The sequence below is a fragment of the Aristolochia californica genome, unplaced genomic scaffold (genome assembly GCF_029961685.1).
Source record: "Aristolochia californica isolate CCGP_79_NKW_82.1479 unplaced genomic scaffold, dmAriCali1.0.hap1 SCAF_4, whole genome shotgun sequence".
Lineage (NCBI taxonomy): Eukaryota > Viridiplantae > Streptophyta > Magnoliopsida > Piperales > Aristolochiaceae > Aristolochia > Aristolochia californica.
In genome coordinates this window covers 41753653-41769035 of record NW_027182103.1, presented here as the reverse complement: position 1 = coordinate 41769035, position 15383 = coordinate 41753653, and the positions used below count along the sequence as shown (strand labels likewise).

At 42.0% G+C, this 15383-nt stretch overlaps 1 protein-coding gene and 1 pseudogene across 1 annotated transcript; both read right to left on the bottom strand.

Annotated features, from left to right (window-relative positions):
• LOC137963353 (extensin-like) lies at positions 1-8241 on the bottom strand (annotated as a pseudogene).
• A 2622-nt stretch (positions 8242-10863) lies between these two features.
• On the bottom strand, positions 10864-15119 carry LOC137962219 (extensin-2-like). Its single transcript, XM_068808960.1, has 3 exons — positions 13421-15119; positions 11439-13069; positions 10864-11312 (listed from the first exon to the last, which is right to left on the bottom strand). The coding sequence occupies exons 1-2, from the start codon at positions 15102-15104 to the stop codon at positions 11481-11483; spliced, it is 3273 nt and encodes a 1090-aa protein (XP_068665061.1). The 5' UTR covers positions 15105-15119; the 3' UTR covers positions 10864-11312; positions 11439-11480.
• Positions 15120-15383: the final 264 nt, after the last annotated feature.

The following is a 15383-nucleotide window of genomic DNA, read 5'->3' as shown; positions in this document are numbered from 1 at the left end:
TTATAGTTGTACTTTAGTGGTGGAGGCGGGCGTTGGCGGCAATGGGGAGCTGTAGTGGTAAGAAGGTGGGTTCGGCTTGGGCATTTCACATTCTTCATACGGCTTCTTCGAAGTGTATGCAAAGTATTTGGCCTGTAACACTACTTCATCGTATGTCTTGGATTTCACCTTTAACCTTGCACCCTTGCACCCTTTTTGCCATTCTGTTTGTTGGTGGCGATGTTGCAAAGAGAGCCCTTGGGCGCCATGTTAAGTTTAGCTTTGCATGCCTTGCCTCCATATTTCAAATAGTCAAATCCTTCAACCCGTACGTTGTATTTGCCATTGATCTTGGTATTTCCATAAGCGACAATCTCTTCCTCACCAGCTTTGCAAGTGACCTTTGTTAGACATAATGTCTAATAAGAATAAAATAAACATCATAGAAATAGATATTAAATCCTCCATAATTCTCCTTATCATGAGATCCATACATATATCATAGATTTGAAATAAGAAGAATAAAGAGAGCGTACATTTCATCTTACATAATATAAATAAAACTTGAAGTGCACAAAATAACCTTTTATAATTTGTTTACAAGTGATAAGCTTGCTCCCGTTCAGCTAGACTGGGTGTGCAAATAGCCTTAGCCTCACTTGTAAGACCATGGAGGAATTTATAAATTTCCAAAGGGTGTGGCACTAATGACTATTCTTCATAAGGACACATCCTCTTAGAAGAGATACATCCCCTCAAGAGAGACACATCTCCTTATTTCCAAGGGATGTGTCCACTAAGTCAATGCACCCATTTAATCTACCTCTACAAGGGGGATGTGTTGGCCATTATTCCCTGTACTGAACATCCAATGACAAAACATCTAGAAGTGGGTCCCACGCCATATGAATCATGGTAATTTTATTTTATAAATAATATATTTGAAACCATAATTCCAACAAACTCCCACTTGGTTTCAAATCCATTTCAAATTCCGATTCTCGAAAAAACATGAAAAATCAATCTTGACACATAAAATCATACCATGACCATATGCATTACCTTAAACACTTTAATATACATGTGTAGTTAACCCGGGCCTACACAATATATATCTTAGATATCCAAGGCTGGGGAATAAACCAAATCCATACTTGTCAAATTTGCCAGTTCAACGGTCTCCATTCATAGCATACTCGGACCTGAACTCAGGGTAAAGCTCTATACCAGTTCGAGTATTAGCCACTAAGGTAACTGTGCCTAATCAGTACCATAGGCCTGAATAATTTAGACATCCAACCCTACATTCCTATTGAGACCCTTCCGTATATACATACAAGTATATACCTAATAGAAAAGTTGGACATCAAGGCATCTCACCGTCCATAGCATACTCAGTACCTGAGGAGCTCAGGGTAAAACTCTATACCAGCATGAGTATTAGCCGTAAAAGAAACTGTGCTTATGCAGTCCCATTGGCCTGAACAATTTAGAGACTCAACCATTACTCCCTATTGAGACCCTCACGTATACACGTATAAGTGCATACCTAATAGGGAAGCTGAATCTCAAGGCATACACTGAGTACTCATATTATCACAAAAAAACATATGCATTATTTTAAAATGAGCCTTCCATGGAATATAAATTACAATGTCATGACATAGTATTACAAATCATTAAGACCACAATGTATACAAAACAATGTTCTCCCACTTGGTCTCATCAATTATAAACAAATCAAACCCATGTTCCGCACATGGAAAGTGAAACTGGTCATGGGAAGATATTTGGTTAGTGGATCAGCTAAGTTGTCCAGATAAGATATCTTATAAATAACAACTTCCTCCTACCTCAGCATGTCTCGTATGTAGTGGTATTTTCGTTCGATATGTTTAGCCTTGGAGTGACACTTCGGATCTTTTGTGACAACAATAGCAGATGCGTTATCACAAAAGAAAGGAATAGGTCGCTCCACACAGTCTACCACTAGAAGACTTCGCAAGAATTTGCAAAGATAGACAACCTCCCTTGTAGCTAAGTTCATAGCCACATATTCTGCCTCCATGGTTGATTGCGCGACACAGTCTTGCTTATTGTTTTTCCAAGAAATGACACCTCCGCCAAACATAAAGATAAAACCAGAAGTAGACTTGAGGGTATCAATACATCCTTGATAATTTGAGTCGGAATAACCAATCAATTCCAACTTGTCCGCTTGATAAGTCAAAGCATATGACTTTGTTCGTTTTAAATAGCGCATTACCCATTTAACCCCTTCCCAGTGAGTGAAACCGGCTAAGGACCCTAGCAACATAAGCAAGATCAGGTATTGTACATATAAGAGCATACATAAAACTCCCCACTGCAGAAGCATATGGATACTTATATTCGTCCAACTTATCTTTGAGGCGAGAAGGACAATCCACCTGACTCATCTTTTTAGTACTATCATAAGGTACTTTACCTTGTATACAGTTGGACATGTGAAACCGATCCAGAAGAGTGTCGATATACTTCTCTTGAGACAAACTTAATTTTCGCAAAGCTCTATCCCTTAGAATTTTAAGGCCAAGAATATAAGAAGCTTCACCAAGGTCTTTCATATCAAATTTCTGAAACAACCATGTCTTTATACCTTGGAGTAACTGAATATCATTCTCAGCTAATAAAATATCATCAACGTATAAAGTAAGAAGAGCAATGCGATCTCCCACTGTTTTGATATAAACACAGTGATCTTCTGGATTCTGAGTAAAATCATACGCTGTAATTGCTTCATTGAACTTGATATTTCATAATCTTGAGGCTTGTTTCAAACCGTAAATAGACTTGTCCAACTTACACACCTTTGTTTCAGTTCCAGGTCTAACAAATCCACGTGGTTGTTCCATATAAATATTCTCATCCAAATTTCCATTTAGAAAAGTGGTTTTAACATCCATTTGGAACAACTCATAGTTATAATATGCAACCAATGCCAGGAGAGTTCGAATAGACTGTATTCTTGCAACAGGAGAGAATGTTTCATCATAATCAATCCTGTATTGTTGAGTAAAACCCTTGGCAACAAGATGAGCTTTGAATCTTTCAACTTTATCTTCAACATTTCTCTTCCTTGTAAAAATCCACTTGCACTTAATAGGCTTAACCGATGTAGGAGGATCAACAAGTTTCCAAACTTTATTTTTATACATAGAGTCCATCTCTTCTTGCATTGCCGACTTCCACTTGTCGAAATCCACATCAAGGAGTGTTTGCTCGTAAGTGTCAGGATTAGTAACGTCTTCATTCAACCTTGTTCTTTTATAAGTTTTTCCAGCATAGGTATAAAAATTTGAAGATGATAGGAGTTGACTAGGTTTTCTTTCTCTAGTCCTTCTTCGAATATCCATTTGGGGTGGAATTCTCTATATTAGAAGGAGATTCAGAAGAAGATATTTCAACATATTCTTCCAAGTGAGACTTCATAACTAAATCTTCATCACAATCAAATCTATCCTCAATGAATTTTACATGTCTACTTTCAATAATCACCTTCTCCTTGGGATCATATAACCTATATCCTTTCGAATGTTCAGAGTACCCAACGAATAAACATCTTCGAGTCTTATCCTTTAATTTGTCCTTAGGATCAAGATTTAAAACATGAGCAACACATCCCTATACTTTAAAATGGTTAAGACTAGGAGTTTTGCCTGACCATACCTCATAAGGTATTTTCTCAACCGACTTTGAAGGCACTCTATTTGAGATATAGGTAGTTGTCAATAGTGCTTCGCCCCAAAAGGATGTTGGCAAATTTGCAAGAGCCATCATAGATCTTACCATCTCTAGTAAGGTTCAATTCCTCCTTTCAGCAATAGCGTTCTGTTCAGGTGTATAAGGCATGCTAAACATATGGATAATCTCGTCTGACTTGCAAAATTTAGAGAATAACTCCAAACAATACTCTCCACCTCTGTCGGTGTGCAATGTTTTGATCTTCCTTCCTGTGGCATTTTCTACCTCCAATTTCAAGGTTTTGAAATAATCTAAGGCCTCATTTTTTCTATGCAGTAAATATACTCTTCCATATCTTGAGAAATCATCTATAAATGTGATAAAATATGAATGACCATTACGAGTATTCACATTCATAGGTCAACATATATCAGAATGAATAATATCCAAAACATGAGAACTTCTTGAGCCTTTGGATGGAAATGGTATCTTTGTCATTTTTCCATATATACAACACTCACAAATAGGAAAATCATTATGTGAAAGATTTTTCAATAATCCTTGTGTCACAAGTCTTGTAATTCTATCATTGTTTATATGCCCTAGTCGTAAATGCCACAAATACAATTTATTTTCTTTAATATCCGAAGAAGTAGAAACATTGAACACCATATTTCCACTAAGTTGCAATTGATATAGACCAGAATTTTGAAAACCTTTCAAAATAACTTTATCATCTTATAACATAAGAAACTTTCTACTTCCAAAGTAAAATGTAAATCCAAGTTTCTCAAGACAAGATATAGATAATAGACTTCTTCTCATAGAAGGAGCATAAAGACAATATTTTAAATAAAAAAACTTGTTATCAACAAGCTTTAGCTGGTAAGTTCCCACACCTTCCACAATGGCCTTTTCATCATTTCCCATGTAAATAAAGCTTGTTTTGTCCTCAATCTTTCTTAACTCCTTGAAGCCCTGCAATTCATTTGATACATGAGCAGTTGCACCAGAATCAGCCCACCAACTACAAGGCTTGATATAAATAGTACAAGTTTCAAGAGATAAGGAGTCACTAGTGTTCTCCTGTTGCCCTTCTTGCATGGTTTTCAAAGCCCTACAGTACTTCTTTATATGTCCTGGCTTATTACAGAAGAACCAAACATGTTGATTTGCATGTACTTCAACCCTTTGTTGATTGACCTTTTTGTCCTTGAAGTTTTGAAATCGAAATTTCTTTCCCTTCTTCTTAAAATTCTTCTTCTTCGGCTTCAAAATTACGTTAGCGCTAGGTGAAGGTTTATCTAACTCAATACTTGGATTGAGTCTATCGGATTGGTGGTCGATCATATTAACCAAATCAAATATAGTTCACTCTGTCTTGGACAAAGAATAAAAATCTTGAATATATTTGAGAGATTTGGGTAAAGAGTTGATAATGGTGACCACTTTAGTTTCTTCATCCATTGGTCTACCATGATATTGTAACTCATCTGCCATGGCAAGCATGTCATTTACATGTTTTCTCACATCAGCATTTTCTGCACATTTGACACAAGTGAACTTTTGCCATAAGTTATTGATGTGAGTAGACAACTTTTTACCATATTTAGCCTTAATCTGGTCGAGAATCTCTTTTGTAGTGGGGACATGAAAATAAGTCATCAAGAAAGTCTCACTTAGAGCCCCAAGAATATGTAACCTAGAAATTTCATTAGTATCATCCCATTCCTTGAATTTTCTAAGGTCCTTCTTATACTGTTCCAAATTATGGGGATAGTTTACTTGGGAAGGTCTTTTAGGAGGAGTATCCACTTTGATAATCTTATCAAACCTATAGTTTCGTAGCATTAAGTCAACCCGTTGTAACCAGTTCACATAATTAGTTTCATCAAGTACATTTCTCTTTAGGGACTCGGCAAAATTATGTCCACTACTGGATGTTCCTGTCATCCAGAAAAAATTTTAATATTTGGGAGAACATACATAATTATACAATCATCTCAGCCATCTAGTACTCCCACTTACCCTTTGGGGATTCATGAGAGTTACTAGGCAAATCATTCCACACATAATAAACAAACAACAATATCACAAACAAACAAAAAAGGTTAATTCATACTTACCCTTTGGGATTCATATGAATTAATTTATAATATACTAATCTAATTATATAACTCGCATTACCCTTTGGGGAATTTGTTAATCGTATAATAAAATTAGTATAACACGTAAAACAAATTATACTCAAAATAAACACATAAAATTAATTTAATCTATACAAAATGCATTACCCTTTGGGGATTTTGCAAATTACCATTCAAAATAAAATTCTGGGTAAAAATAAACCCTTAAAACACATTCTGGCTCATTATATAAGTAAAACCCGGTTTGGTTCAAGGTCCTGGGTCATTATAGACCTGCACTAGCAGGCCCGCGCGCAACAGTCCGCACCAGCAAGCTCGCGCACAACAGCCTGCACCAATAAGCCCGCGCACAGTAGCCTGCACCAGCAGGCCCGCGCGCAACAGGCTCGCGCATTGGCAGGCCCGCCTGCGGCGCCATAACTCAATAAGTCTAAATTAGGCTTATTTCCATTCACAAATACATAGCCAAAAAATAAAAACAAATATGGAAAAAATATCAAAATTAGATTTTATCTCTATGATACCAGTAGAGGCATTATTCACTTGTATTTGTTAGACATAATGTCTAATAAAAATAAAATAAACATCATAGAAATAGATATTAAATCCTCCATAATTCTCCTTATCACGAGATCCATACATATATCATAGATTTGAAATACGAAGAATAAAGAGAGCGTACCTTTCATCTTGCATAATATAAATAGAACTTGAAGTGCACAAAATAACCTTTTATAATTTGTTTACAAGTGATAAGCTTGCTCCCTTTCAGCCAGACTAGGTGTGCAAATAGCCTTAGCCTCACTTGTAAGACCATGGAGGAATTTTTAGATTTCCAAAGGGTATAACACTAATGACTATTCATAAGGACGCATCTTCTTAGAAGAGATACATCCTCTCAAGAGAGATACATCCCCTCAAGAGAGACACATCTCATTATTTCCAAGGGATGTGTCCACTAAATCAATGCACCCATTTAATCTACCTCTACAGGGGGATGTGCTGGCCATTATTCCCTATACTGAACATCCAATAATAAAACATCTAGAAGTGGGCCCCACGCCATATAAATCATAGTAATTTTATTTTATAAATAATATATTTGAAACCATAATTCCAACAACCTTAACAACAACACTTGCAAAGGAATACACCAATACAAATTAATGGATTAGAGAGGTCCAACGACAATATTCAGACTTGATCAAGAAAATACTGCCAAGATTCGTCTTTAAGATGTTTCTTGTTATGGGATTTGGCAGGATATGCCCAGTCGTAGCACTTGTAGCAGTACACCTTTCCTACGACCTTGAAAACTAATTGGCTATGGTGAGGGTATGGGTAGTGGATTGGTGCTGGTAGAGGCTTGTAGTGGTAGGGAGGATGAGGCATAGATGATGGTGGAGGGGGAGAATTGTAATAGTATGATGGTGGAGGCGACGGAGATGGTGGGGACGGAGAAGGTGGTGGAGGGGACTTATAGTAATAGGGAGGTGGAGGAGATGGTGATGACAGTGGTGGAGACTTGTAGTAAGATGGGAGTGGTGACTTAACTGGTAGTGGAGGTGAACTATAGTCGTAAGGTTTTGGTTTGGAAAAAGGTGGTGGTGGAGACTTGTAATAGTAGGAAAGTGGAGAAGATGGAGATGGTGGTGGAGGGGACTTGTAATAGTATGGAGCATGCGGTGATTTCACTGGTGGAGGTGGTGATTTATAGTAGTATGGTAGCGGTGATGAGGGGGAAGGAGGTGGCGGAGACTTGTAGTAGTAATGAGGGGGTGAAGACTTCATTGGCCGAGGTGGAGACTTGTAATAGTAAGGTGGAGATGGAGATTTCACAGGTGGTGGTGGAGACATGCAATAGTAAGGTGGTGGCGGAGATTTCACTGGTGGTGGTGGAGACTTGTAATAGTAAGGTGGTGGCGGAGATTTCACAGGTGGTGGTGGAGACTTGTAATAGTAAGGTGGTGGTGGAGACTTGTAATAGTAAGGTGGTGGCGGAGATTTCACAGGTGGTGGTGGAGACTTGTAATAGTAAGGTGGTGGCGGAGATTCACAGGTGGTGGTGGAGACATGTAATAGTAAGGTGGTGGTGGAGACTTGTAATAGTAAGGTGGTGGCGGAGATTTCATAGGTGGTGGTGGAGACTTCACAGGTAGTGGCGGAGACTCATAGTTGGCACTGATGGAGATGGAAGCGGTGGAGATTTGTAAATGTAAGGTGGTGGATGAGAGGGAGATAGTGATGGCGGCGACTTATAAACGTAAGGAGGTGGAGGTAACTGGTACGAGTACGTCTCAGCGGACACTGCCTCTATATGGCTAGATAGGAAGAGAAGGGCGAAGGCAGCCAGTAGTTGAGGCCGCAGACGACCCCAACGGGGGTCGCCCATTGCGAAATTCATCAGCTGCTGGAGAAATTAACTAATTCCAGGCAATCTTCTCTGCTAGACACAACTCTTTGAAAAACGGTCGCGGATGAAGAGGTGGATGAGGAGGCCCCTCATGCAGCCGGTATTTATACTTCTGGGATCCTTAGCAGGGATTTGATCTAGTTGGACTATTTTCTTATCTGTTCGCCTGATCTCTCTACAGGGCTGGTCGGCACTTGGCACAGACTGGCTTGAGAACAAGTCACATTCTTTCATTAATTCCATGTATTTCTCTTATTATAATCCATAATCGAGTCCGTCCTTTGGTGACAGCTCCAGTCTCTTCGGTTTAACCATTGAAAATAACTCAATTCAGTTGTTTATTCATTCCCACTATCTTCTAAGAAAGAGCGCCTTTCCATTCCCATTCTGTAAGTCAATTCAAGAAATGAGGGAATAACATCTTCGTGCTATCAAAATTTACCATCTTCTTGTCCAACATTTATTTGGGTCAGAGTAAAGAATGTTTTGACACAGTTTTCACCGAGCTGGGAAGAGTATCATGGGGCCTGACGTGTTCCTTCTTCTCTTGCCTATTTGGGTTTTGAACAATAAAATATTTTAAAGATTCTCTTATGCAAATTTAATGCGGGTTATTGGGATTTTTTAAACAAAGTCTGGTCAGTGGAATTTGTATGCTGGAAATTTCAGAAAATATTCCTAGTCTCAGGAATCCTCACGTCCCGATTATCAACCATAAAATACCACTCTCAGAAGCCTACAAAAGCTTCTTTGTAAATGAATAAGAATAAATAAAAGGGAAGCTGGGTGGCGTTCATGCTAAACCCCCTCTAACCATCCTTGAAAACTTTCGGACGAGGCGGAAGAGACTGCCTGCTATGTTGCATTCAACTGTGTGAAAGGCGACTGTTTCATGAGAAGAAATACGACTGTAATGCATGTGCTGAATCAGGGAAAAGAATTGCAATGGAAGATGAGGTAAGGAACATGGGAAGTTTCTCTTCGGCGGAGGAAAATTTTGAGTAATCCTCACCGTTAGTTCTTACAAAAATATGAAGTATTGGAACAAGGAGAATCAATTGTTAATGTTTATGGCTTAAATCAAATGTGAACTCATCAAGTAAAGCCTTCTTAGTTTTTCCCTGTTTTCTTTCAGTTACCGGGTATCCACCGGCATGCTTCGGTGTGTCCTTGTTTTATCTTCAGCACCGGGTAGCCACCGGCATGCTCTGGTGTGTCCTGGTGCGTGGGTGGTTACGGTTTTCCCCAACTCTTCGCCGCGGCCTCCAAACTATCCGATCCGACATCAAGTGGCTTCCAAAGTGAAATAGCAGTCACTTCCGTCAGTGTCGCTACGAAACGCCGGAGGATACCTGACCGGGTCCTACTTGGACTTTCGGATCTCTGATCCCTAACAGGCTTCCTTTTCCTCTTCGGCGTTTGCGAAATGTCACATACCCAAATGTCGTATTCGTTACGCGTACCCAATTCCTCCATTATTAGGACCCCACTGAGCTACCCAAGAGCCATTGCGCGTCAGCAACCCGCCTCGCGTGGGAAAGATGCTTTGTCCAGAGCAGTTAAGGTTAGGTGGATGCATCATTATGTTTCCTCCTTTAAAAAGTCGAAGCTTTTTTTTTTCTTCTGGGTTCCGCCGATTGTCAATGATATGATTTTAATTCATCAATCAAAGCTACCTCATTATCTTATTCCACGAATCATTTGTCCCTTTTCCCTCTTCCAGACCATCTCAAACAAAAACCCATGAGAACCTTCAAAAGGTGAGCTCCCGTTCGCCGCCCTGGTCCTCTAGCAATGTGGTCCCATTAGATGGTTTTATGCTTGCCTTGCCAGGGAAGGTGGTTCACCTCTCGAATTAGCTTGTCATGAAAGTAGTTTTTGCAGGCTTTGCTTGAGGAGAGGGAGAGCAAAGCGATGTTAGAAAGCGAAGAGGGGCTACACCGGAGCCTGTCCTCTTTTTACCTGTAAATCTTTATCTATTTGTTTGTACAAGAAAATATGAACTAAAAATGGTCCACGACAGATGAGTACAGAAGGGATCGCGTCCCGACAAGGGATATAGCAGGTAGAACGTCACTTCATTATCTTCCCAGTTGAAAGAAAATTACAGATTATTTCGTTAAAAAAAATAAAAAAATAAAACAGTTTTTGATTATTTTGAAGATGGTCCATAACATATAAGATTTTCTCTTTTGCGGGAGCAAAGCGGAGGAATGACAGACGAGCTTTGCAGCTTTTGGAAAAGCCGCGAGTCCACTACCTTTGCTCTTTACATTATAGCATTCAATTAAATGGCAGGAGAACCATGATTAAACAGAAGGAAATTCATAACCTTCGAAGCACATCACAGTTCTGAGTAGGGCCAACAGACTGTCCATATGTGTAGAAAATGATTGAATGGTTCGAAAATAAGATAAATTATTGAGTGCTTACCTTTCCAGTGTGTGGAGAGAAGAGTTGGCGAGAATATTAGAGGTAAGCTTTGGGGCAACGTTGATGAGATATGGGGTTGACGTATTGCATGATCGTTTACTAACGAAACAGAGATGTGTTATTAGTTTTAGGATGGAAGACAAGACGAAGAGAGCAGCAACTAAGTAGTTTTTTTGAGACAACGAAAGGTCTGTCTTTATTGCCAATGAGTGCACAGAGCACAAGAGAAAGCTCTAGAAACAAATGCCCCACAAATACAAAGGTCAAACAAATAGGGCTATACAACAATAAATAACTTCGTCCACAAAAAAATATTCTTAAAACACCTAACTTATACTACATCCTTGCTTGGAGAAATCTTTCTTTTTTGTTCTTCTTGGAGGAACCATCCGCGACCTTTCTGATGGAACCCAACTTACTTGAGGAAGCCAACACTACTGCATGCAAGATAACCACTGCAAGGTTTCTTCGGCCTCTACTGTCATCATGGTTGAAACCATTTTTGCTACAGTACTTCGGACCCTTATTCGCAGAAGACCGCGGACTACGACTGGAAGCTAGAGAACATAGCTTCTTCCAACTGCTGCTTTCGCTTATTTCACACTCGCAGTCAAATCCTGTTTACCCACATTACAACAGTTGTGAGAAATATGATTTGCATATGCTTTAATTTTAGTGGAAAAGACTGGGTGTAATTACTGAACCATATTCATTTAGAGAAAATCGAACTAATCGGTACTCACTTGATTTGCGAGGATGGAAAGTCTTCTCCTCTTTTATACTAATTAGTAGTGTACTGGAGGTGGTGGTGATGCGTAGATGTATGCCGGGTGTGGGGATGGTGATGGTGGCGGAGGGGACTTGTAGTGATAGGGAGGTGGGGGGGATGGTGAAGGTGGTGGTGGAGAGACGTAGTGGTAGGGAGGTGGAGGGGATGAGGATGGTGGTGGTGGAGATTTGTAATAGTAGGGAGGTGGAGGAGATGGCGATGGTGGTGGGGGTGACTTGTAGTGGTATGGAGGTGGAGGTGATGGCGAGGGAGGTGGGGGTGATTTGTAGTAGTATGGGGGAGGAGGTGATGGTGATGGAGGAGGTGGGGACTTGTAGTAGTAAGGTGGAGGTGGGGAAGGTGACGGAGGAGGTGGGGATTTGTAGTAGTATGGGGGAAGAGGCGATGGTGATGGAGGAGGTGGGGACTTGTAGTAGTACGGGGGAGGAGGTGATGGTGATGGAGGAGGTGGGGACTTGTAGTGGTACGGGGGAGGAGGTGATGGTGATGGCGGAGGTGGGGACTTGTAGTAGTAAGGAGGTGGTGGAGATGGTGATGGAGGAGGTGGGGACTTGTAGTAGTATGGAGGAGGCGGAGATGGAGATGGCGGAGGCGGGGACTTGTAGTAGTACGGGGGAGGAGGTGATGGTGATGGCGGAGGCGGAGACTTGTAATAGTAAGGAGGTGGTGGAGATGGTGATGGAGGAGGTGGGGACTTGTAGTAGTATGGAGGAGGCGGAGATGGAGATGGAGGAGGTGGAGACTTGTAGTAGTAAGGAGGTGGCGGTGATGGGGAAGGTGGAGGTGGGGACTTGTAGTAGTACGGAGGTGGTGGGGATGGGGAAGGAGGTGGAGGAGATTTGTAGTAGTAGGGTGGTGGAGGAGATGGTGATGGAGTGGGTGGGGACTTGTAGTAGTATGGTGGGTGTGGTGATGGTGAGGGTGGAGGTGGAGATTTGTAGTAGTAGGGTGGAAGAGGAGATGGCGATGGTGGTGGAGGGGATTTGTAATAGTAAGGATGAGGTGGTGAAGGTGATGGAGGTGGTGGTGACTTGTAATAGTAGGGAGGGGGTGGTGATGGTGATGGAGGTGGTGGTGATTTGTAATAATATACTGGAGGGGGTGGAGACTTATAGTAATATTTGGGTGATGGAGGGGGAGGTGACTTGTAGTGATATACCGGTGGAGGTGGAGACTTGTAATAGTATTTGGGTGGTGGAGGTGGAGGTGACTTGTAGTAGTAAGTGGGTGTTGGGGGTGGAGGAGAGGTATAGTAGTAAGGCGATGGTGTGGGCTTTCGCTTGTGACACTCCTCGTATGGTTTCTTAGGAGCGTAGGCAAATGGTTTGGCTTGCAGGACTACTTCATAGTACGTCTTGGATTTCACTTTCAGCGTTGCCCCCTTCTTCCCATTGTGAATGTTAGTGGGAATATTGCAAAGAGAGCCCTTGGGCGCTATGTGAAGCTTGGCCTTGCATGCCTTGGCTCCGTATTTCTCGTATTCAAACCCTTCTACAGGGATGCTGTACTTGCCATTGATCTTGGTCTTTCCATAGGCTACAATTTCTTTGTCACCAGCTTTGCAAGTGATTTCCACAACGGCACCTATTCATCCAAAAACCAGTATAGAATGTGTGTTAGGAAAGTCAAATGACATATTGGGCAGCAGTAACTACCTTGATCATTAATATTTTAAATTAATACTGGCATCTAAACGAATGTCTTGTCATTTACATCATCTCGATGTATATTATATATAATAATAAGAAGAAAAGTCTTCTGACGGCATTGAAATTGAATGCACAATTAATCTTTCTTCATAGCTAATCTTGCTTAAGTGTTGAAAGAAATAAACTCAAGACTCAATTTTCAAGCAATCAATGATAGTATTACTAAAAAGGTTCAATTGGAAACTTAACGTTGAATTTCTTTCTCTGAGAAAATTGTCAAGCATACCTTTGAGATGTTTCTTGTTGTGGGACTTGGCCGGGTATGCCCAGTCGTAGCACTTGTAGCAGTACACTTTTCCGATGACCTTAACAATGAGAGGGTGGTGGGGAGGGTATGGGTGAGGCACTGGCGGCGGAGGAGAATTGTAATAGTAGGGCGGATGCGGCACTGGTGATGGTGGAGGAGGAGACTTGTAATAGTATGGTGGTGGTGGAGACTTCACGGGTGGAGGAGGAGAATTGTAGTAATAAGGTGAAGGTGGATATTTCACAGGTGGTGGGGGAGATTTATAGTAGTAAGGTGGTGGAGGGGAGGGAGAAGGTGGTGGTGGAGACTTATAGTAGTACGGTGGAGGTGGAGACTTAACAGGAGGAGGAGGAGACTTGTAGTAGTAAGGTGGAGGTGGAGACTTCACCGGTGGAGGAGGAGACTTGTAGTAGTAAGGCGGAGGTGGAGACTTCACGGGCGGTGGTGGAGACTCATAGTAGTAAGGTGGTGGTGGAGACTTCACCGGTGGAGGAGGAGACTTGTAGTAGTAAGGTGGGGGTGGAGACTTCACCGGTGGAGGAGGAGACTCATAGTAGTAAGGTGGTGGTGGAGACTTCACCGGTGGAGGAGGAGACTCATAGTAGTAAGGTGGTGGTGGAGACTTCACCGGTGGAGGAGGAGACTTGTAGTAGTAAGGTGGAGGTGGAGACTTCACCGGTGGAGGAGGCGACTTGTAGTAGTAAGGTGGAGGTGGAGACTTCACGGGCGGTGGTGGAGACTCATAGTAGTAAGGTGGGGGTGGAGACTTCACCGGTGGTGGTGGAGATTCATAGTAGTAAGGTGGGGGTGGAGATTTAACCGGTGGTGGTGGAGACTCATAGTAGTAAGGTGGAGGAGGAGACTTCACCGGTGGAGGAGGAGACTTGTAGTAGTAAGGTGGGGGTGGAGACTTCACGGGCGGTGGTGGAGACTCATAGTAGTAAGGTGGTGGTGGAGACTTCACGGGTGGAGGAGGAGACTTGTAGTAGTAAGGTGGTGGTGGAGATTCATAGTAGTAAGGTGGAGGTGGAGATTTAACCGGTGGTGGTGGAGATTCATAGTAGTAAGGCGGAGGTGGAGACTTGACTGGTGGTGGGGGAGATTTGTAGTAGTAAGGTGGAGGTGGAGATTTAACGGGTGGTGGGGGAGATTTGTAATAGTAAGGAGGTGGAGGAGATGGTGATGGAGGGGGCGGTGACTTGTAGTAGTATGGCGGCGGTGGGGATGGTGAAGGCGGTGGTGGGGACTTATAGTAGTAGGGAGGTGGTGGTGACGGTGAAGGCGGCGGCGGTGATTTATAGTAGTAATGGGGAGGTGGTGGAGACGGGGACGGCGGAGGTGGCGACTTATAGTAGTATGCAGGCGGCGGAGGCGGCGATTTATACAGATACGGTGGTGGTGGAGGAGAAGCATACAAGTACGGTTCAGCAGATGCGGTACCTACATTGGTGGAGATGAAGAGGATGGCCATGGCCACCAGTAATTGAGGCCATAGACGACCCCAAAAGGGGTCGCCGATTGTCGTCTTCATGGGCTGCAGGAGAGTCGGCGTCACGCGAAGAATCCCACCCTGGTTTTTCTTTTCTGGCTTCCCGAACGAGTTTCTTCTGCCAGTCCCTCTCTTGCGAAGAGAGGAGAGGTGCAGTGTTGGATTCGAAAGCATCAAAGGACCAGGTATTTATAGTCGTTTAGATCATTATAGGAAAGCTGGCACATGGGATTGAAAATTGTAATCGGCTTTTGATAATATACCCAGAACCCTCAAGTTGAGATTTCTATCTGCCTCTCTGGAATCTTTAAGATTGGCTGTCCCAGTCCAAGCCAAGAACCAGTCACCCACTCTATTAAATACCCAGAAAACTATTCTAGCTCCTTAATTTAAATTCTTAAACTTTTGCTTTTTTATCGGAATCGACTGTTTCTATTCAGTACTCGGATAAAT